Source organism: Lynx canadensis, chromosome A3, assembly GCF_007474595.2.
Source record: "Lynx canadensis isolate LIC74 chromosome A3, mLynCan4.pri.v2, whole genome shotgun sequence".
NCBI lineage: Eukaryota > Metazoa > Chordata > Mammalia > Carnivora > Felidae > Lynx > Lynx canadensis.
The window spans coordinates 6,254,725-6,275,148 of NC_044305.1; the positions used below are offsets into that span (position 1 = coordinate 6,254,725).

At 45.3% G+C, this 20,424-nt stretch overlaps 1 protein-coding gene across 1 annotated transcript; it reads left to right on the forward strand.

Annotated features, from left to right (window-relative positions):
- The first annotated feature begins 138 nt into the window (after positions 1-138).
- AURKA (aurora kinase A) lies at positions 139-19,963 on the forward strand. The gene is made up of 9 exons (XM_030309355.1): positions 139-245; positions 4,065-4,111; positions 7,118-7,397; positions 8,938-8,992; positions 10,250-10,441; positions 11,599-11,737; positions 16,155-16,303; positions 19,019-19,193; positions 19,326-19,963. Exons 2-9 carry the CDS (start codon positions 4,070-4,072, stop codon positions 19,509-19,511), a joined length of 1,218 nt encoding a protein of 405 aa, XP_030165215.1. The 5' UTR covers positions 139-245; positions 4,065-4,069; the 3' UTR covers positions 19,512-19,963.
- The last annotated feature ends 461 nt before the right edge of the window (positions 19,964-20,424 follow it).

The window sequence follows — 20,424 nt, forward strand, 5'->3', positions numbered from 1 at the left end:
GGCCGTTGGCCCCACCACTTCCGGGGCCTTACGGGGCAAGTGCGCCTGCGTGCTGTCACCGCCTTGGCCGTGCCTCAAGCCGTGAGGGGCTGTGAACCAATCAAAAGGCAGTGCCTCTCTAGCCCGGGCCAATGAGCTTTCGGATTAGAGGGTTTAACTCCTATTTAAAATAAAGACTTTGAATCGTAACGGCTGAGCTCTCGGCAGGAGTCGGCGGCCTTTGGGTCGGAGACGGGAGCCAACGGGTTCGTAGACCCTGGGACTGCTCTGTGAGGCGGACGGGCGAGGGCGGCGGGCCCGGGTGGCCTTTGAGCGGGCGGCGGAGGAAGAGTCGAGGTCAGGCGTCCCTGGGTCTCCACCTTCGTCCTCCCTTGTCCTCCTCTTCCTGTCCCCCTGCATCCTCCCAGCCCCTCTCCTCTGTGCCCGGTGCTTTCGCAGCGCCCTCCCATCTGCGCCTGGGTACTGGGGCGCCCTGTGAAATGCCGCTTGGGGGTTTGTTACACTCCTGGAGTGCGTGGGGTTGTTGAGTGGCATTGGGGTGGGGGTGCCTTCTGAGGGGGTTCTCCTATCGGCCAGCACCTGGGTAAGAAAAAATAGGGAGGGCTTTTGCCGTCGGGAAGTTCACGTTCTAGAGGGGGGTGGGGGCCAGACGACGAACTGGCGCGATAGCTTTCAATAGAAAACAGTCGTTGGTTGACCTGGGCTACTTTGGAGGAATAAATGAAAACTTCCTCGAAGATGTCTTCCTTGGTGCGTGCTTCTGAAACCACAGACCTTGGACCACCTTTGTCGGGATTTCTGAGAGCCTTTGTTGAAAATATAGACCCAGCTCATGAATCAGAAGTGCTTGGCATAGGATTCAGGTGTCTGTAGTTTATCAGGTTTCCCAGCTGATTCTTGATGTTTCACGGAGAACCGGTGATCTAGACCTGCGCACATAGTCATCTGGGGATGGGAAAATGCTGGATGTGATTTGTTAGGTCTGTGGTTCGGCCTGACGGTCTCCACGTCTCACCAGTGTCGTCCAGATGGAGATACTGTCGCGGACTTTTAACGGTTCCTCCTCCTCCTTAACCTTCCTTGTTCTTTGAACTAAAAACACTTTTCAGCAGCACGTTCACTTCCACTCCTCCAAGTAAGTCCGTGCAGACACTAGCAGGTTTGAAGAAGGCAAAGTCTTCTAAATGCACGGTGATGTGAAGTCTTAACAGTTTTCCTGTTTAGAATAGTAGGATATGTGGTTTGAACTGCAGGGTCTTGTGAAGGTCATTGGGTTATGTGGCTCCGGAACCTGGCTGTAGACTGGAATCGCTGGGGAAGCAGTCTTCTTGGGGGCGCATTCTGTTGATGATTATTCCTCTCCCTGGGAAGGCAGAGTATGTTCCGTTGGAGCAAATCTCTGGCTTCTGTCGAAGACTGTTGAATGAATGCCCTTAGGCCTGTGTGATCTCCTTAATCCGCTGCTTGTAATTGTTAGGGAAAGTGAAGAGAGTGTTAGAGTGCGTGTACAGCACGAGCTTGTAACTCCTTTTTCCTTTCTGTCGTTTCTACTAACCGCTGTTTGATATAAGGACTCCTGGCTGTGGTTCCGTCTTCAGGGTGGAGTTATTTGCCTATTTGTGGAATGGATGTGGAAGCGTGGGGGTGGGGGGGGTGCTTTCTGGCTGGATTCTGGAACTCAGAGAGTATCTGGGTAAGAAAAGTACAGAAAGGTTTCCGTTTTCTTGGAGTTTATGTTCTACTTACTTGATGGGGTGTTGTACCTGCCTCACAGCATGGGCCTAGTGTTATAAACCGTTTTCATTACTGATTTTGCTTCCTTAGTGGGTTAACTCATTCCCCAGACACTGGTGGGTGTACCTACTGTGTGCCAGGCATGTTCCGGGGAGGCCGCAGTGAACACAGTGGGACTAAGGCCTTGCTCTCACGGCACTTACTTTCCTTGGAGATACTGGCAGGAGGTGGGATATCGCCTGGGGAGGCAGAAATAAACAAGCACAGTGAGGTTCTGTAAGATGTTAAGGGCTAAGCAGAAAAATAGAGATGGTCAGAAAGGAGACGTCTGAGCAGAGACCTGACTGGAACGAAGGAGCAAGCCACACTTCCATTTGAGCGAAGAGCCAAATGGTGAAGAGAGAACAGGAAGTACAAAGGCCCTGTGGCCGGGCACTGCTTTGAGGAAAGAAAGAAGTTCCGTATGACCAGCATGCAATAGATAAGAAGAGGAAATAAGGCCAAGAAGGTGGTCAGGGTCCACACTCTAGGAGACTGTAGGCAAGGAGGATTTTGAGGGACCGTGAGGGACTTCTGAACCAAGGGCCAGCATGGCTGACTTGTTAATGGGACCACAGGGCGCAGTGTTGAGAATGGGCCATCACGGGGCAAAGGTGAAAGCAGGGTGACCATTGGGAGCCCGTTGCAAATAATTGAGGGGAGAGAGCCTTGGTTTGACCAGGTGGTGGTATTAAAGGTTGTGGGCAGTGGTTTTGAAGGTAGAGCCTCCAAGGTGTGCTGATGGATTAGATCTGGGCTTTGAGGGAGAACCTTGTAAGAGATGAGGGGACCCGAGTGACGGGCAGGATGGGTTTGCCAGCAACTGAGGTGGGGTCATCTATGAGAATAGGGTTGGGGAGATGGGGACAGGGAGGGAGCAGGAATTCAGTTTGGAACTTTTTTAAATTGAGATGCCTCTCCGATTACAGGTTACAGGTCGAGATGTTTCGCAGGTGGCAAGGGTCAGGGGAGAGGTCTGGAGATGGAGGTTTGGAGGTCTCAGCCCGTGAATGGTGGTGGGAGCCAGGAGACTGGATGAGTGCACAGAGGGAATGAGCACAGCTGCAAAAGGAAAGGTGTTCCTGGGCCTGAGCTCAGGCTACTGAGAGCAGAGGGGAGGAGTAGCCGGGAGGAGAGAAGAGGGTGTGTCTGGATGTGTTGGGATGGAGATGCTTGGCTGACCTTCGTGGGGGGATACTGAGCAGGTAGGTAGGTAGGAGTCTGGCAGTCAGAGGAGAGTTTAGGGTAGAAGATGTAAATTCAGATCATCTTAAAGATGTTTAGAGCTCTGGTGCTGGATGAGGGGCCCTAGGACGGGTATGGATGGAGAAGTGGGGTCCAAGGACTCATTCTGGGTCCAGTCTGCCCAGACTCTCAGGTTGGCAAAAGTGAGGCTGATTGATCAAGCAAAGGATGTTGCGGCAGGACAGCTGGTGGGGGGGGGGGGGGGGGGGAGACAAGCCTACAAGCTAGTGGAGGCTGGGAGTGGAGTAAAAGTGACCTTGTCAGACGCCGCTGGGGTCGCAAGTGAGCTGAGGGCACGGAATGGACTTTTGAATTTGCTAAGAGTAGAGGTCAGTCATGAGCTGGCCACCCGAGCAGGCCAGTCTGTGGGATGAAATCCTGATGGGGGAGGGCCAGAGGGTGAGAGACACGTGGGTGTGGTGATTGTGGATGACTGTTCTGGAGCTTTGTTCTTGACGGGAGAGGGTGAGATGCTGTCGTAGCTGGAGTCAGTTATGGGGAAGGGGGGACCTGTTTTTAAAAGGCAGTGGTGGGGGAGGGGCGTCTGGGTGGCTCAGTCGGTTGAGCATCCGACTTTGGCTCAGGTCAGGATCTCGCGGTTCGTGGGTTCAAGCCCCGCATCGGGCTCTGGGCTGACAGCTCAGAACCTGTAGCCTGCTTCCAATTCTGTGTCTCCCTCTCTCTCTGCCCCTCCCCTGCTCATGCGCTCACTCGCGCGCGCGCGCTCTCTCTCTCTCTCTCTCTCTCTGTCAAAAATAAATAAACGTTGAAATATAATAATAAAAGGCAGCAGGTATTGAAGCAGACTCCTGCATTGATGGAGCAGGAGGACTCTGGGAGTGAAGTTGGGTGGAGGCCCCACATCTGTCCCTCTTGTCGCTTGAGAAAATAAGACACCCTTGTCAGCTTCATTGGGACAAAGAAAAAAAATAAAATTTTTGTGTTGTGGAGGCTTTTTCATCAGGAGCTATATCCCTGACCTCGCACAACAACACTTTGAAGCATGAGGATTTGTGTACATTAAAAGTGGTTCTTTTTCTTTTCAGGCATCATGGACAAATCTAAAGAAAACTGCATTGCAGGGCCTGTTAAGGTAAATCGAATAATCGTAATCTCTGTCACATTTAGAAAACCCAAATGGAGGTTGGTTTTAGATCTGGAGTTCTTTTCACCGTCACTTTGGATTGTAACTTTAGAGGTGTCTGCTACATTCCTGGAGGAGTTAGTCCCCTTTCTCGGCATTTCATACCATGTTGTTGATGGGCACCTGTTATTTTGTTCTGCTTTGTCTTCTAGCTAGCTCTTTAAGTATCTGTTCCTCCATTGTGTGCAGGACAATAATGTATACAATAGGTGCCCGATACTTGCCTGTATTTGCTTGCTTGCCAGAAATTAAATTGCTTTGCCACAGCTTGTTCTGGTCACGCTGTAGGACATGGTAAGCTCCTAGGAATGTCGGGCTGTGTTTTAGTGAATATTTCCTGGGAATCCACTTTGAGCCAGGTTCTGTATCAGATGCAGGGATTACAATGATGCAAAGCGCATGGTCTTTGACTAAAGAACTTAGCCCTTTTGGGGAGTTATGGGAGCCAGTACTGCGCCTTCACAAAATATGTATGCGTAAGATGACCCGAGTAATTCCGTGGAGGGTGGGTGCTCCATTCAGGTTGGGATGGGCTGGAATCCAGGAAGGGCTTCCCCAGGGAGGACCCTCAGCCTATAGTATTTGTGGAGTGGCTGGGTGAACGAATTTTTATACAAAGATCTTTTAATATAAGCAAGCCCCAGAGTTTTTTCCTTCTAGGAAATCAGCGTAAAAATACACACACACACACACACATCAAGCAAGATTTGTGTGTGTGGGGGGAGGTGTCTTATTTTTAGAAATTTTAATTTTCTTTTTTTACTAAGTTTTAAATTTAATGTTTTTAAAAATGTATTATAGAGAGAGTACCAGTGAGGGGGAGAGAGAATCCTAAGCAGGCTCCACGCTCAGCACAGAGTCCAACTCGGGGCTCAATCCCATGACCCTGAGGTCATGACCTGAGCTAAAGTCAAGAGTCGGATGCTCAACCAACTGAGCCACCCGGGCGCCCCAAGTCTTTTATTTTAATACCAGTGTAATTAACACACCATGGTTTATTAGTTTGAGGGGTACGTTACAGGGATTCAGCTCTTGTGTACATTACCCCATGCTCATAAGGATAAGGGTCCCCTTTGTCCCCATCCTGTTTCACCACCCCCCCGCCCCAACCCCACCTCACCTCTGGTAACCACCAGTTTGTTTTCTGTAGTTAAGAGTTTGTCTCTTTTCTTTCTTTCTTTCTTTCTTTCTTTCTTTCTTTCTTTCTTTCTCTCTTTTCTTTTCTCTTTTCCCCTTTGCTGGTTTGTTTCTTAAATTCCACATATGAGTGAAATCATATGGTATTTTGTCTTTCTCTTACTAATTTTGCTTAGCATTGTACTCTCTAGCTCCATCCATGTCATTGCAGATGGCAAGATTTCATTTTTTATGGCTGAGTAATGATCCCTTATATATCTATACCGCATCTTCTTTACCCATTCCCCTATCAGTGGACACTTAGGCTGCTTCCATAATTTGGCTCTTGGTTTGTTTTTGTTTTTAGTTTTTTAATGTTTATTTTTGAGAGAGAGGGAGAGAGAGTGTGAGCAGGCAAGGGGAAGAGAGAGAGAGAGAGAGAGAGAGAGAGAGAGAGAGAGAGAGAATGAGAATCTAAAATAGACTCCAGGCTCTGAGCTGTCAGCACAGAGCCCAATGCAGGACTTGAACTTGGGAACGGCGAGATCATGACTGAAGTAGGATGCTTAACCAACTGAGCCACCCAGGCGCCCCTTTAATTTGGCTCTTGTAAATAATGCTGCTATAAATATAGGGGTGCATATATCCGTTTGAATTAGTGTTTTTGTATTTTTTGGGTAAATACCCAGTAGTGTGATTACTGGGTCGGAGGGTGGTTCTATTTTTAACATTTTGAGGAACTCCCATCCTGTTTCCCACAGTGTCTGTGCCTGTTTGCATTCCCACCAGCTTCGCACAGGGGTTTCTTTTTCTCTACATGCTCACCAACACTTGCTGTGGTCTTTTTGATTTTAGCCATTCTGACAGATTTGAGAAGTTTTCATTTTCAAATAAATGGGTACTTCTCCTTTATTTACTGACTGAAAGTCTGAAATGATCAGTTAGAAAAAGGCTAACTTGAGTCATTGTATTTGATTCTCAAGTCCTACGATAAAGATCATTTTAGGAAACTGCTGTTTAAAATGTCACTGCCTGAATGCCTACTGTGTTGTGGGCGTTGCTAAGCTGGACGTTGTGACCTGAGCTGAAACCAGGAGTTGAACACTTAACTGACTGAGTCACCCGGGCACCCCCAGATGATCTTCTAAAACATCTTCACTGAGGGGCGCCTGGGTGGCTCAGTTGATTAAGTGTCCAACGTCGGCTCGGATCATCATCTCGCAATTTGATTTCTAGTCCCACATTGGGCTCTCTGCTGTCCCCATGGAGCCTACTTCAGTTATTTAGATACTCTGTCCCCCTTCTCTGTCTCTGCCCCTCCCCCACTTGCTCTCTATTTCTTTCTCTCTTTCTCAAAAAAAAAAAAAAAATCTTTATCAGAAGATAACCACTGTTGAGTATTTTGACATATTTCTTCGTCTTTTTTCCTAAACATATGTATGATATTACTAAAGAAATTTCAATGGAATTGGGATTTTGGTATAAAGTTTTGCGTTGTAGCTTTTTGCTGGGTAATAATTCACAAGCCATTGAGAATTCTTAGGAAGTGTTTAATGTCTCCCTCTTTAGATGAAAATTTAGTTAATGAACATTTGTTTATGGGAGCATGATTTTTGGGAGTGGGGTGTTGGGTGGGTAGGAGGATCATTCTGGTATTCCTTTCAGCCATCTACTAACCACATCCTTTGGAAGCGCTGATGAACATTGCTTTCCCCTTCCAGGTACTATCAGTGACCTTTGTTATTTTGTTATACTAGAAAAGAGACTTTGTGGAATTCTCAAAATACCCCGCTTTTGTTCACGAAGACCATGACGTTTATTTTTTCCCTCTCAATTTAGACCACAATTCCCCTTGGCGATGGTCCAAAACGTGTTCCAGTGACTCAGCAATTTCCTTCTCAGAATCTGTTATCTGCAAATAGTGGCCAGGCTCAGCGGGTCTTGTGTCCTTCAAATTCCTCCCAGCGAATTCCTTCACAAACACAAAAGCTCGTCTCCAGCCATAAACCGGTCCAGAATCTGAAGCAAAAGCAACTGCAGGCAACCAGTGTCCCTCGTTCTGTCTCTAGGCCGCTGAATAATACCCAAAAGAGTGAGCAGCCCTTGCCATCGGCCACTGGTAAATCAACTTTTTGAGACTATTAGATTGTTATTCCTTCCAGTTGCTTAAAAAAAGGGGGGTGGGGGTGGAGGATAGACTTGGGCGTTTATTGTTTGGAGCCCTAGCTTTGATGTCATTTTTATTGAGGATACGGAGAAAAATCTGATGTCAGGTTGAGGTAGTAGGGTCTCCTGTGGGCCAGCCCTGCGCTCAGGATGGAGAACCTGATTCCCACCCTCGTGCTTTGATTGAGGAACTGAAAACTTCCAAAGTCTGGAGTGTGGAGGGCAGTTGGGGAAGCAGATGAACTTGGATGGACTGAGGCCGGTTGGGTGAGGTCACGGCGGAAGCTCTTGGCTTGTTGAGGAGTGGGGCTTCATCCCCTGGGCGTGGGGAAATTGCCGAAAGGTTTTCCAGCGGAGGAGGGACCGGCCTTCTAGAAATCTTACTAGATCGGCTATGTGGAATGAACCGGAGAGAAGCAGAACTGCACTCGGGGGCAGCAGACAGGAGGCAGGCTGCCGGGGGCTAGGTCAGAGATGGCAGGGACCTGAAGTGGGCAGGGGCAGGTGGATGCTAGTAGTCCTTATTTACCAGCCTGGCATGCCCACGCTCAGGAGAAGTGCTTCCTTCATCCACGTCGTCTCCTTCAGTTCTCGCAACCACTCTGTGAAAGTGGTCGGCGACCAACTCTTTTTACAGACGAGGGAGCGGAGCCTCTGAAGCATAAACTTGCCCACAGACACAGCACGATGGAGGGGTGCAGGCAGATCCAAGGGCTGACCTCGGACGCAGACTGGGTGGAGCTGGGCAGTAAGCTGGATGGAGGGATGGTGGTTATATTGCCGCCATGAACTGAGGTCGTGAAGCGCGAAGGGAGAAAGCCGGTCTGGGCTCCCGTCACGTGTCTGAGCAGAGCACACCCTGCTGTTTTGGAGTTTGAAGTGGAAATGTCCAGCCTCTGGCTGATGAAACGATGACTTTAGCACCCTGTTGTGCAATTGGTTTATGGTACATTTTGCTGAATCAGGGGCTTCTATTTTTATATTTCCCCTTGGCAACTAATGAAGGAAGGTGGCTGATTTATGTTTTGTTGCACGCTGTTAATTTGTATGTAGCTGACGGAGAGTCGGCTGGCCCACTTGGGGGGGGGGCGAAGGTGATGAGTGGGTGCTTATCATGGGTCGAGAGATTGGCAGTTCTGCTTAGAAGGTCTTCGTTTGGAGACTGAGGCTTCTGGGAGAATCTGCATAGTCTTGAGCTTTGAATTATTGGAGGGCCTAGCTGTATGCATATGTATCTCTCTCTATGTAGGTGTATATCTGCTCATCTTTAGAAAAACTAGAAAAGGCTTCACCAGGTGGGAGTCAGGTTAGGGTGTGGTAATCTTTTTTCTATAAAGAAAACTAAGAAGATCTTCCATTCTGGACACACCATTAATATTTTGGTGACCATTCTTTGATTCATTTCTGTTCATAGGTTTTTAATTTATTCTGTAGAGTTATTCTAAAGTAATTATAATTATTCTAAAAGCAGGTTTTTGACTTATTCTATATAGGAAATAATTCTGAAAAGGAACTGACAACAAAACAGAAAAATGAAGAATCAAAAAAGTAAGTTTTATTTTACTTACAAAGTCCTGTGCTATTGTGCTGTTAGAATATACTTTTATTTATTTATTTATTAATGTTTATTTATTTTTGAGACAGAGAGAGCGTGAGAAGGAGAGGGGCAGAGAGAGAGGGAGACTCTTGTCATCTGAAACAGGCTCCAGGCTCCGAGCTGTCAGCACAGAGCCTGACATGGGGCTCGAACTCAGACCATGAGATCATGACCTGAGCCTAAGTCAGACACTTAGCCAACTGAGCCACCCAGGTGCCCCTAATTGCAAGTTTAATTATGGGAACTTGTTAAAAAATAGAAAAGGTCTTTATATTTTCACTTAGGATATATAAATGTTTCCAAATTCTAACCTTTGGCAAAAGGGAATTTTAATGATGTTTACTCGTGACTCCAGCTTTTCTTACTGCGTTCCAAATTTACAACAAACTTGTATGAATCTGTTACAGAAATGTGTATAATAAGTTCCTCTCTACCCTCAGAAGTAACCACTACATGTAGCTTAGGTTTGTTTCTATACTATTTCTATTCTCCTGTTGCAAAACTGTATACACACGTATATATGACTATATGAATATTTCAACAGTATTCATTGAATTGTTCTTTATACCGTCTTCCCCGGGTATTTTCCCAAAGCTTGTTCCCAACTTCCGAACTGTGTAGACTCTACAACGTAGACCGTAATGTCTATAATGTAGTAGGAGGAGCCAGGAATGATCCCACAGGCTTTTTTGCTTGAGTGCCTAATAGTGGCTTTCTGAGAATCGAAATCCAGCTGTAGGATCCATCCCGCCTGCTTTGGCAGAGACTGATTGTCCACCCCGAGAGTCAGCATCTCCAGGTTGGAGGAGGAGGCTGTCGTTAGCCTGCTAGAGGCCCGCAGACCGTTCTGAAGGCTTCCTCCCTCCACTTACTTACCTAACCTTTCCCGTGCTCTTTAATGGTGGTGGCAACAAGTGTGCACTTCAGAGTGTAGTACTGTCTTGGGGCACTTTGCGTTAAGGCTTCAGCTCTAAAAGCCCAGATTGTTCTTTGTCTGACTCATACAGTCATTGGCAGATAGGGGAGCGGGGGATTTAATGCCTGTGGAGACTCACATAGCGTAGTTATTGGCTTGGCTCTTGCCGAGGTTACCTAACGAATACAGCATTAAATATAAAATTATTTAGAGGTCTATCTACTACCCGTTAATAAATTGTTAGAAAAGATTTGTTTTCTTCATATTTTAAAATATTCAAAATTTTTCCTAGAAGGCAGTGGGCTTTGGAAGATTTTGAAATCGGTCGCCCGCTGGGTAAAGGAAAGTTTGGTAATGTTTATTTGGCGAGAGAAAAACAAAGCAAGTTTATCCTGGCTCTTAAAGTATTATTTAAAGCTCAGCTGGAGAAAGCAGGAGTCGAGCATCAGCTGAGAAGAGAAGTAGAAATACAGTCCCACCTTAGGTAAGTTTCCAGATTGATGTTCGAGAGAATGTGGTACAGAACCTAGTTACTAAGAGTTAAACCATGGAAGGCCTGCTCCATAGTACTGCAAAGAGTGTTTAATTCATCATTTTTCAAGGATTTGTCTAGAGAAGTGCTGTGGTCCTGAAAAATCACTTGGAGGTTTATGCTGTGTTAATGAAGTAATTTATATGAGTCAAATTTGTGTATGTGTGTGTGTGTGTGTGTGTGTGTGAGAGAGAGAGAGAGAGAGAGAGAGAGAGAGAGAGAGAGAGAGATGAAGGGAAATGATACTTCTGAGTTCTTTTCTTTCTTTTTGTTAAATGTTTATTTATTTTTGAGAGAGAGAGAGCGAGCACAAGGAAGGTCAGAGAGAAAGAGGGAGATGCAGAATCCGAAGCAGGCTCCAGGCTCTGAGCTGTTAGCACAGAACCCGACAAGGGTCTTGAACTCACCAGCCGTGAGATCGTGACCTGAGCCAAGTCGGATGCTCCACCCAGTGCCTCGATATTTCTGAGTTCTAAGCAGAGGTTGCAAACTGGCAGCCTGCAGGTTGACTTTGGCCAGTGGGTCTTTTTCCTTTCTTTTTTTGCTCTTACTATTTTTTTCAGACTTGAATCACTCGTTAATACTTAAAAACCTGTCCAATCAGGCCTGTAACCCTCCCTGGCAACAACTAGCTGGAGCTGAAGGGCTACTGCCCTGGGCCGTGTTCTCAGCTGCCCGAAGTCCTCAGCAGCAAACATCTGCTGCTGTTGAACCCTGCTTTTAAGTTGTGTCTCCTAGTGCTTGGGAATCAAACTGCTGTAGGAGTGCCATGCCTCTCCCTCTTTCTCTCTAATAGGCAGAAAATTAATATTTAGCTGAATTTCCCCCCCTAATAATAAAGATGACCTGAAGGAAGGAAATAGTCTTAACCAAACCTGAGGTCCATTAATACCTTGCATTGCTTGTAAACTGATAGGCAGGTGTGTGTATTTTTCTTCAGAGCAGGTCTGTAGTTTCAGATTCTCAAGTTTGGTGAGGGGTGCGGTAGGGGTCTGTGACCAGAACTAATTTTCACTGGTTTTACATGAGGGGTTTGATTGGTACTTAGTACATATTCTTGTATCCTCTCCAGAAAGCAGGTGTTAAAGAGTATTCATCCTTTGTTGCAGGCATCCAAATATTCTCAGACTGTATGGTTATTTCCACGACGCCACCAGAGTTTACCTAATTCTAGAATATGCACCTCTTGGAGCTGTCTACCGAGAACTTCAGAAACTGTCCAAGTTTGATGAGCAGAGAACTGCTACTGTGAGTTTTCATTTACTGTCCTAACTCTTGTTCCCTCTGTTCCACCCCACATAGCAACGCACCCTTTCATTACAGTCCAGTGGGTTTCATCTAAAGAAAGATTGCTTAATAGGATCAAATGTTTGAATGAAAGAATCAGAATACCTTAGTTGTACCATCCATGCACATAAAATCAAGTACCAGGTGGAATATTGTGGCTGGTGTGTTTCCACAGCGGTTTTCTAGAGAAATGTATATGTGAATAGTTGCCCTCTTTTTTTAATTGCATTTTTATTTTTTAATGTTTATTTTTGAGAGAGAGAGAGAGAAACAGAATGTGAGCAGGGGAGGGGCAGAGAGAGAGGGAGACACAATCTGAAGCAGGCTCCAGGCTCCCAGCTGTCAACACAAAGCCCGACGAGGGGCTGGAACCCACAAACTGTTAGATCATGACCAAAGTTGAACGGCCAGCCGACTGAGCCACCCAGGTGCCCCTTTGTAGTTAACCTCTTTTTTAAAAAGTTTACAATAGTTTTAGATTTACAGAATGTGAAGATAGTGCAGACTTATTTTCTCCTGTTTATCTTACATTAGTGTGGGGTACCTACTATTCACCTGGCTTATCACTGCGGGTGTTGGCCTTGGTCCCCTGGCTGAGGTCACGTTCATTAGGTGTCTTTGCTGTGAAGTTACTCTTTTTCTCTTTGCATACTGGGTTCTTCTAAAGCGTGTCACTATGCACAGCCCACACTTAAGGAGTAGGGATTATGTGCCACCCCCACCCTAATCTACATAAATTGTTCAGAATTCTTCTGCATCAGAGGTTTGTCTGTTCTCCCTTATTTATTCAGTCATTTATTAATGTGGACTCATGGATATTTTATACTTTGAGTATAGTCCAATACTACTTTGGCCCTTGGGATCCCTTTCACATGGCTCCTGTTTTGGGTGGGTTTTTGTTGTTGTTTGTTTTTTCTTTGGTTGGTTGGTTTTTTTGACCTACTCCCATCATTGTGGGTGTGGTGTTTGAGCACTTCCCTGCATCTGGCCCTGTAGGATGCTGCACCTCATTTTGTAGATTTCCTATCTCAGTCCTAGAATCAGCCATTCCTCCAAGGAGCCCTGGTTCCTTTTATGGGAAAATGGTATTAGAAACCAAGACCTGGGTGCAAGATGTGCTCATTGCTAGTGGGGTGTCGTGTCTTCTCCGTGATCTCAGCTGACAGAACAGGGACTAATCTATGTATACACATGTATCTGTATTTTTATCCATTTGTATCTATATTAAGCAAAACATGAGTCCATTACCACAGGATTCATTCTACCCTCCTCCCCTTGTTTATCTGTAACCTCCCATTGCAGCCTTGAAAAACCTGAATTCTGCTGTCCACCAACAGTTTGATTATTCAGTTCCAGTGTCCATGTGCAGTGGTATCCGAATGATTAACCAGTTACCCCAGTGGGGAAACAACTAGATGCATTTAAGATTCACCTGTATCTTTTCAGGGTGCGGTAGCTCATTTTTTATTGCTGAATAATATTTTGCAGCATGGCTACAGTACAGTTTATCACTTCATCGATTGAAGGGTGTCTTGGTTGCTTCTAGTTACTGGTGATTATGAATAAAGCTGCTATAAACATCTGCATGCATGTTTTTGTGGGTCGTACGTTTTTAACAGATTTGAAAACTAGCTTGTGTGGTGAGATTATGTGTAACTTTATAAGAAACTGTCAAACCATCCTCCAAAGTAGCTACACCATCTTTGCATTTCCACCAGTGAGTGTGCCCCTGTTCCTCCTCCTCCTCACCAGCGACTGGTACTGTGTTTTGGAGGTTAGCCCTTCTTAATTGGTGTATGTGGTAACTCATTGTTTTAATTTGTAGTTCTCTAGTGATCTATGACAGGTATCTTTTCATGTGCTTATTTGCCATGTGTATCGTCATCTTTGCAGTGCCTGTTCAGATTTTTTGCCCATTTTTAATCAGGTTTTTGGTCATTTTGAGTTGGAAGAGTTCTTGTATATTTTGGATACAGGTCCTTCATCCCACACGTTTTACAAATGTTTTCTCCCAGCTGGTGGTTTGTCTTTTCATTTTCTTACCTGCATCTAATCTTAACATCCAACATAATTGGGTTTTTGGTTTTTACCCTACGGATTGTGCTTCTTCTTTATTTTGGATGAAATTACTTGTTTGAAGAAGTAGAGTGTCTTTGGGCAGTTTTTTTTGTTGAATCAGCAGATGATGGGTGGTTACTTTGATTACACTCATTCTTTCTTTTTGGCATTGATGGAAATGGTGTTACTTTCAGGTGGTTGTACTTGTGAATTCACAGCACGAGTGGTGAATGACCCTTTGGTGTGGTCTCAGGAAAATGGACATACTATTTTAAACTTAATGTTAAATGTTTGCTTTGTGGATAAGTAGAAATAGATTCATCTTATTACTTTCAAAATATTAGCTAACCAAATTAGTTGCCTTATTTAATTGGCAGTTAATATTTCTACTACTACGTTTTGTTCAATCCAGATGGAGTTTATGTTGGTGTAAGCAGTAGTTATTTATTTGAAAGAAAAACTTGGTTCTTTCTAGATTCTATAGTAGTTAGAATGAATATGTATGCACACTGTTTCCCTTTTCTGATTAATTCAAATAAAAGTAAGTGTAGAGAAATATTGGGGCCCTTTATACATATTCACAGTGTGATGTGGGAGGTGTGAAGGAGGCGGCTGCTGGAGAGCCCTGGTTGAACTAGCTCCTTGGCCTCGATTTGAACGGAGAAAATGCCTTGCCCTCAAGAATCTAGTATATGATCTTTATGTCAGTAGCTCAGTTTGGTGTAGAAGAGCTCTCTTTGCCTCCACTTTCAGTTTATTATTTTCTAGATTTTGGTCTCTGGCTTTTGCCCGAAAGAAATGAAAACATTTCTTCTGACCATGATATTTGCTTTTTACAGCAATTTGTCGAGTAGAACTTTTTGGTGTAAAATAATGTGTTCAGTTCTGTCTAGTGGTTGCTTTGGAAAACCTTTCTTCAGCCAGAGTGGGTGGCTCAGTCGGTTTAAACGTCCGATTTCAGCTCAGATCATAATCTCACAGTTCATGGGTTCGAGCCCCACACCAGGCTCTGCTAACATCTTGGAGCCTGCTTCAGATTCTGTGTCTCCCTCTCTCTGCCCCTCCCTGGCTCACGCTCTCTCTCTCTCTTTCTCAAAAATAAATAAACATTAAAAAAAAAACAAAACACCTTCAGCCAGAACTAAACATATTCTTTCAATACGCTGATAGCAATTCTTATCTTTTTGCTAAAACAGATTCTGGACTTGCTAGAACTCTCTTTGGCTGAGATGAAAAGAAAACTAACGAAAGGACTGACGTGCTGTGTGTGCTTTTTAAGCTGACTAATGAATACGTATACCCCCAAGTTTAACACTATGTAACACGCAAATGTACCTGCTTTTAATTTTTTTTCAAGATTGTTTTTTCCCCTTAAATTTTGAGTTTCTTTTTTTTTTTTTTTTAATTTTTTTTTCAACGTTTTTATTTATTTTTGGGACAGAGAGAGACAGAGAATGAACGGGCGAGGGGCAGAGAGAGAGGGAGACACAGAATCGGAAACAGGCTCCAGGCTCTGAGCCATCAGCCCAGAGCCCGACGCGGGGCTCGAACTCACAGACCGCGAGATCGTGACCTGGCTGAAGTCGGACGCTTAACCGACTGCGCCACCCAGGCGCCCCAAATTTTGAGTTTCAAACAAATACTTGTGTTATAAATTGATCTTGGCTTTAAAAATGGGAATTAAAAAAAATGGGAATGGACTGTACTTGAAAATTAAAAAAAAAATTTTAATCGTTTACATGTCTGACTCGCTAATTTGTGCCAGTTTTTCAGTTGTTATCATCATTCATTGCTACTAGTATTTCTAGCTCGTCAGTTTTCCCCCCTGTCCTTCAATGTCCTATCTGCTATAGTAGCAAATAAATAACTTAGTATGGAATACTCGTATTTTATGCTAAACATGAATTTGGTTCGAAAAACATTTTTTTTTAGAGTCGTCTGTTGTTTCTAGCCTTAAAACCTATAAAACACATTAAAATCAATGTTGGCTTTCCTTTCAGAAGAGATGTCTAAAATTGTGTTATATAGGGGCGCCTAGGTGCCTTAGTTGGTTAAGCATCTGACTTTGGCTCAGGTCATGATCTTGCAGTTCACGAGTTGGAGCCCTGAGTCGGGCTCTGTGTTGACAGCTCTGAGCCTGGAGCCTGCTTCCGATTCTGTGTCTCCCTCTCTTTCTTCCCCTCCCCTGCTGGTGTTCTCTCTGTCTCTCTCTCTCTCTCTCTCTCTCTCTCTCCCTGTCAAAAATAAATAAAAACTTTAAAAATAAAATGTGTTATATAAAATGTGTGACGCAGACTCTCCATACTTTTTGTTTCCGTAGTATATCACGGAGTTGGCAGATGCCCTGTCTTATTGTCACTCAAAGAGAGTCATTCATAGAGACATTAAGCCAGAGAACCTGCTCCTCGGTTCAGCTGGAGAGCTTAAGATTGCAGATTTTGGATGGTCGGTACACGCCCCATCCTCCAGGTATGTAACCTTAGAGGTGGAACTTACTTAGTGTTTAGCAAAAGCCTTCCGGGCTTTCAGGAATGAAATAGTCAAATACTTAAGGATAGAAATGTGGAATTGGGGCTGGTCACAGTTACACATACTTGGGAGAAACCTAGGCCCGTTAAGTGTCTTTGAGAATATTTGATTCTCCTACTGTTGTGGGGTTATTGTGTCGTAGGCCTGGGTTAAAGATGCTTCATGTCCTCAGAGGCTAATGAAGGGGACATACGGGACAAGTGAAGGACAGAGGAAGTGCAGGATGTGTTGGGTGGTGATGCCTGGGGCAGTGGTGAAGTGGAAACTCCGCTGCTTCCTGGACAGGAGACCGGTTTCAGAGTGCCGCACACAGAGCTCTAGAGCTGAGGGCACAGAGCTTTGGGGAATTAAAAAAAAAAAACAGATTTTATCCAAATTGGTTTGGATAGAATTTTCCAGGTGGTGGTTGGATTCTCTGTGGTGTGCTTTTGTCAGTAGCATATTCCTTTCTTGTCCCCTCTTAATAGAGAGATCTTAATTTTGCAAACAAGAACTAAAATCTTCTGTACTGTTTTAATTTAATTTGGGTCTAATTAAGATTTTGAAGCCTCGTGAGGTGGTAGGGCATTAAAAACCCTCATCTACTGGTAAGTTTGTCAACTTTGGCAAAGGACTTAAAAAATCATAGCCATAATACTTTATACATTTTTTTTAAACCACCTATATTTTTTAACCTAAAATAGATGACGTGGTGGAGGTGGGGAGCTTTATTTTCACCAGATCACTTGTAATTGTTCGCAGCAATGCATTGAATCTGCTGTTGCAGTGTCTCCTTTTTTTTTTTTTTTTTTTTTAAAGCTGGTTGTCTGTCACTAGTGGGAGCTGTTGGCACCTAGTGAGGCAAATGATGATGAAGAATTGTAGGCTTTGTAAAATCGCAGGGCTAAACTGGACCTTAACCTGTCCGGTGGTGTCATGTGATGGGAAAGATAAACGTCCTTTTCAGAAAGGATACGCCAGCCATGTCGTCCCACCTCCCCAACACGAGTAACCGTAAGAGCTCCCGGGAGTGCTGTCGTTGGAGGAACCTGCTGACTCGGCCCCTTTTCAGCATCTCCGTGGTGATGAGGGGTTTCACGTGTGCTCTCTGGGTGCCGGGCGTGCTGAGCATAGGGCCCGCGTGACCCCCTAGGAGAGCCAGTGGCAAAGAATAACTGATAGGAAGCAAGGAAGACCTCCGCGTGTTCGCGCCCGGTTGATGTTTGCCACCCCCAGCGTATTTCTGGCCTTTGGTAGAAACACACACAGAAGTGCCGAATCGGCGGCTTGATAGCTCCCATCTAGGGCCTACATGCAACGAGTGCCAACATTTTGCCATATTGGCCGTGTCGATTTTTTGGTGAATAGACCAAAGTAAGTAAATTTTCAAAATTATATTGCAGACGTTATGCTTCATTCTCTGGGCACTTTGGGATGAATCTCCTAAAAATAAGGACATAGTCCCTATAATCACGACTGTTATCACTCCTCAGAAAATTAACAGCCTTGTCAATAGCTATTTAGTCCATGTTCACGTTTCTGCAGTTGTCCACAAAATTTAGAGCTGCTCTTTAAGTCAGAATCCAACTAAGGTCTGTCCATGCATTATATTTGATTCTGTTTCTTTTGTCTAAATTTAAACCAGTTGCCTCACAATTTAAAATGGATTTTTCTTTTTTATCCCTTTTTTCCTTTTTTATTTAAAACATTTTTTTAAATGTTTATTTTTGAGAGAGACAGAGTATGAGTGGGGGGAGGGCAGAGAGAGAGGGAGACACAGAATCCGAAACAGGCTCCAGGCTCTGAGCTGTCAGCACAGAGCCCGACGTGGGGCTTGAACTCAGGAACCACGAGATCATGACCTGAGCCACCCAGATGCCCCTCCTTTTTTTTTTTTTTTAATGTTTGTTTATTTTGAGAAGGGGGGGAGGGGCAGAGAGGAAGAGAGAGAACCCCAGGCAGGCTCCACACTCAGTGTGGAGTCTGACACGGGACTCGGATCCCACGAAGGTGAGATCATGACATGAGCTGATGGCAAGAGTCAGATGCTTACCCACCCATGCGCCTCTAAAATGGATTTTTCTGATTGTGGTGTCCCTTATCTTGGTCCTTTATCTTCTGTGGTTGCTGAGAACTGGAAGTAGGTCTAAGGACCTGAACAGTACTTTTGGCAAGAATACTTCCTAGGCCACCCTCACGTTTCAGTGTCTCTCTTGTACCACTGATGTGTCAGAAGGCAGCATGGATCTGTCACGCCAAAGCTAGTGTTTTCACAGTGGGACAGTTTTTTAGTGTTTTTGTCACTAATGTCACAGGACCGTTAAGCTTTTTAGCATCTCTATAATATAAAAACAACTATGGAACTCCAAATTGTATTTAGAGAGAGCTTTCCTTTTCCAGCTACTTTGGTATAGTAGTGATACTTTTCATCATTTACGGAGGTTCTGGAGTGGGACAAACTTGGGGCGTGGCTTGGTTGCTAGCTGCGTGATCTTGCACATCTCCCTCAATCTGTTTCTTGTCTGAAACTGGGGATTTAAATAGTTTCTGCTTCATAGCCTAGGATCTGGCCTAGGAAGGGCACTCTGTCAATGTCAGTGTAATCGTTAATGACGTTTAGCAGCAATTAGGGTAATAAAAACAGGTGCATCGACCCGAGCCTTCCTCCATTTTTAGGAGAACCACCCTCTGTGGCACCTTGGACTACTTGCCCCCAGAGATGATTGAAGGCCGAATGCACGACGAGAAGGTGGATCTCTGGAGCCTTGGGGTACTCTGCTATGAATTTCTAGTTGGGAAGCCTCCATTTGAGGCGAGCACATACCAAGAGACCTACAAAAGAATATCGCGGGTAAGACCTTAACGAGAACTGATCCGTTGCTTCTTGTCGAATTCTTATCAGCCTTCACCTTGGCCCTGAGCTGAATATTCATACTGTTCTGTCTTAAGCCGCGTTTTGTGACTGTCACTTGTCGTACTCCAGGTTGAATTCACATTCCCTGACTTTGTACCGGAGGGAGCCAGGGACCTCATCTCAAGACTGTTGAAACATAATCCCAGCCAAAGACCGACTCTCAAAGAAGTACTTGAACACCCTTGGGTCACGGCAAATTCATCAAAACCATCAGGTAGCCAAAAAAGCAAAGAATCAACCGGCAAACAATCTTAAGAATCCTGCATGGGGAGAAATCCACGAGGCCCAGCTGGCGACACTGTTGACGACCTGGCCGTGACCCATGACCGAGGGCACTGCAGACAAGGGCCCACCGAGCAGGCGGTGCCTCACCCTCCCTGGTCAGTCCGCTTCCGCGAACAGTGCACTCTGGAGTGAAAGTAGCCGCAGGACTTGTGGCCACTTCACAGTCCGGAGGCGAAGTTCACCTGCAGCCTCCCCACGGCCTGTCTCAAGTAGGATGTCCTTGTGGAAGGCAGCTCGGGGCCCGACTGCGGGGAGAGTGGCCACTCCGCCCCGACTCCATCGGTGAAAGAGGTGTGCAATGACCATCCGGTCCCTACGTGTGCATCTGCCTTCCTCGGTGGCCGAGCCTGGGAAAGCTGTCAGGATGAACATGTGATTCTTTCTTTTAAATGTCAAAATAAAGATTTCTGTATAGACTGCTATGTCATTTCCCTGGCATCCCTTCAGGACTGTTCGGTGTCTGTCCCACACTTGCGCCAAGTGCACGTGGTTAAGGACCAGATCAGGCTTAAGCCCTCGGTGACTGTACACTCGAACGCGTGCTCCACCTGTGTCTTGGGGCTGGCTGGATGAGACCTGTCTCTGCTGTTTCGAAATGTCAAAGGGCTGATCTTTCCGTGGTTTTGATGCTTTATTTATACAGTTTTGGTGAAGCACAGTAAGTCACATATAAAATGATTAAAGTTGTCACGTGTCCAACCTTGAAATTATAATGCATTTTCCAGTTCATTCTACCCTTTGGGAAATGCTGGGCTAAGCGTGGGCCCGCTGGGAAGGCGGGAAGGCCCCCCAGTGGTGCTGTCAGGGCTCTGGAGCCGGGCTGGCCTGTGAACGCACCTGCCCTGCGACGACTGGGGACAAAGCAGTAGGGGCGCCCCTGACG

Coding starts and splice junctions, on each gene's coding strand:
- AURKA (XM_030309355.1), top strand. CDS start 4,070: ATGGACAAATCTAAAGAAAACTGCATTGCAGGGCCTGTTAAG. Junction 11,738..16,154: donor ATGAGCAGAGAACTGCTACT/GTGAGTTTTCAT, acceptor TTGTTTCCGTAG/TATATCACGGAGTTGGCAGA. Junction 16,304..19,018: donor GTACACGCCCCATCCTCCAG/GTATGTAACCTT, acceptor CTCCATTTTTAG/GAGAACCACCCTCTGTGGCA.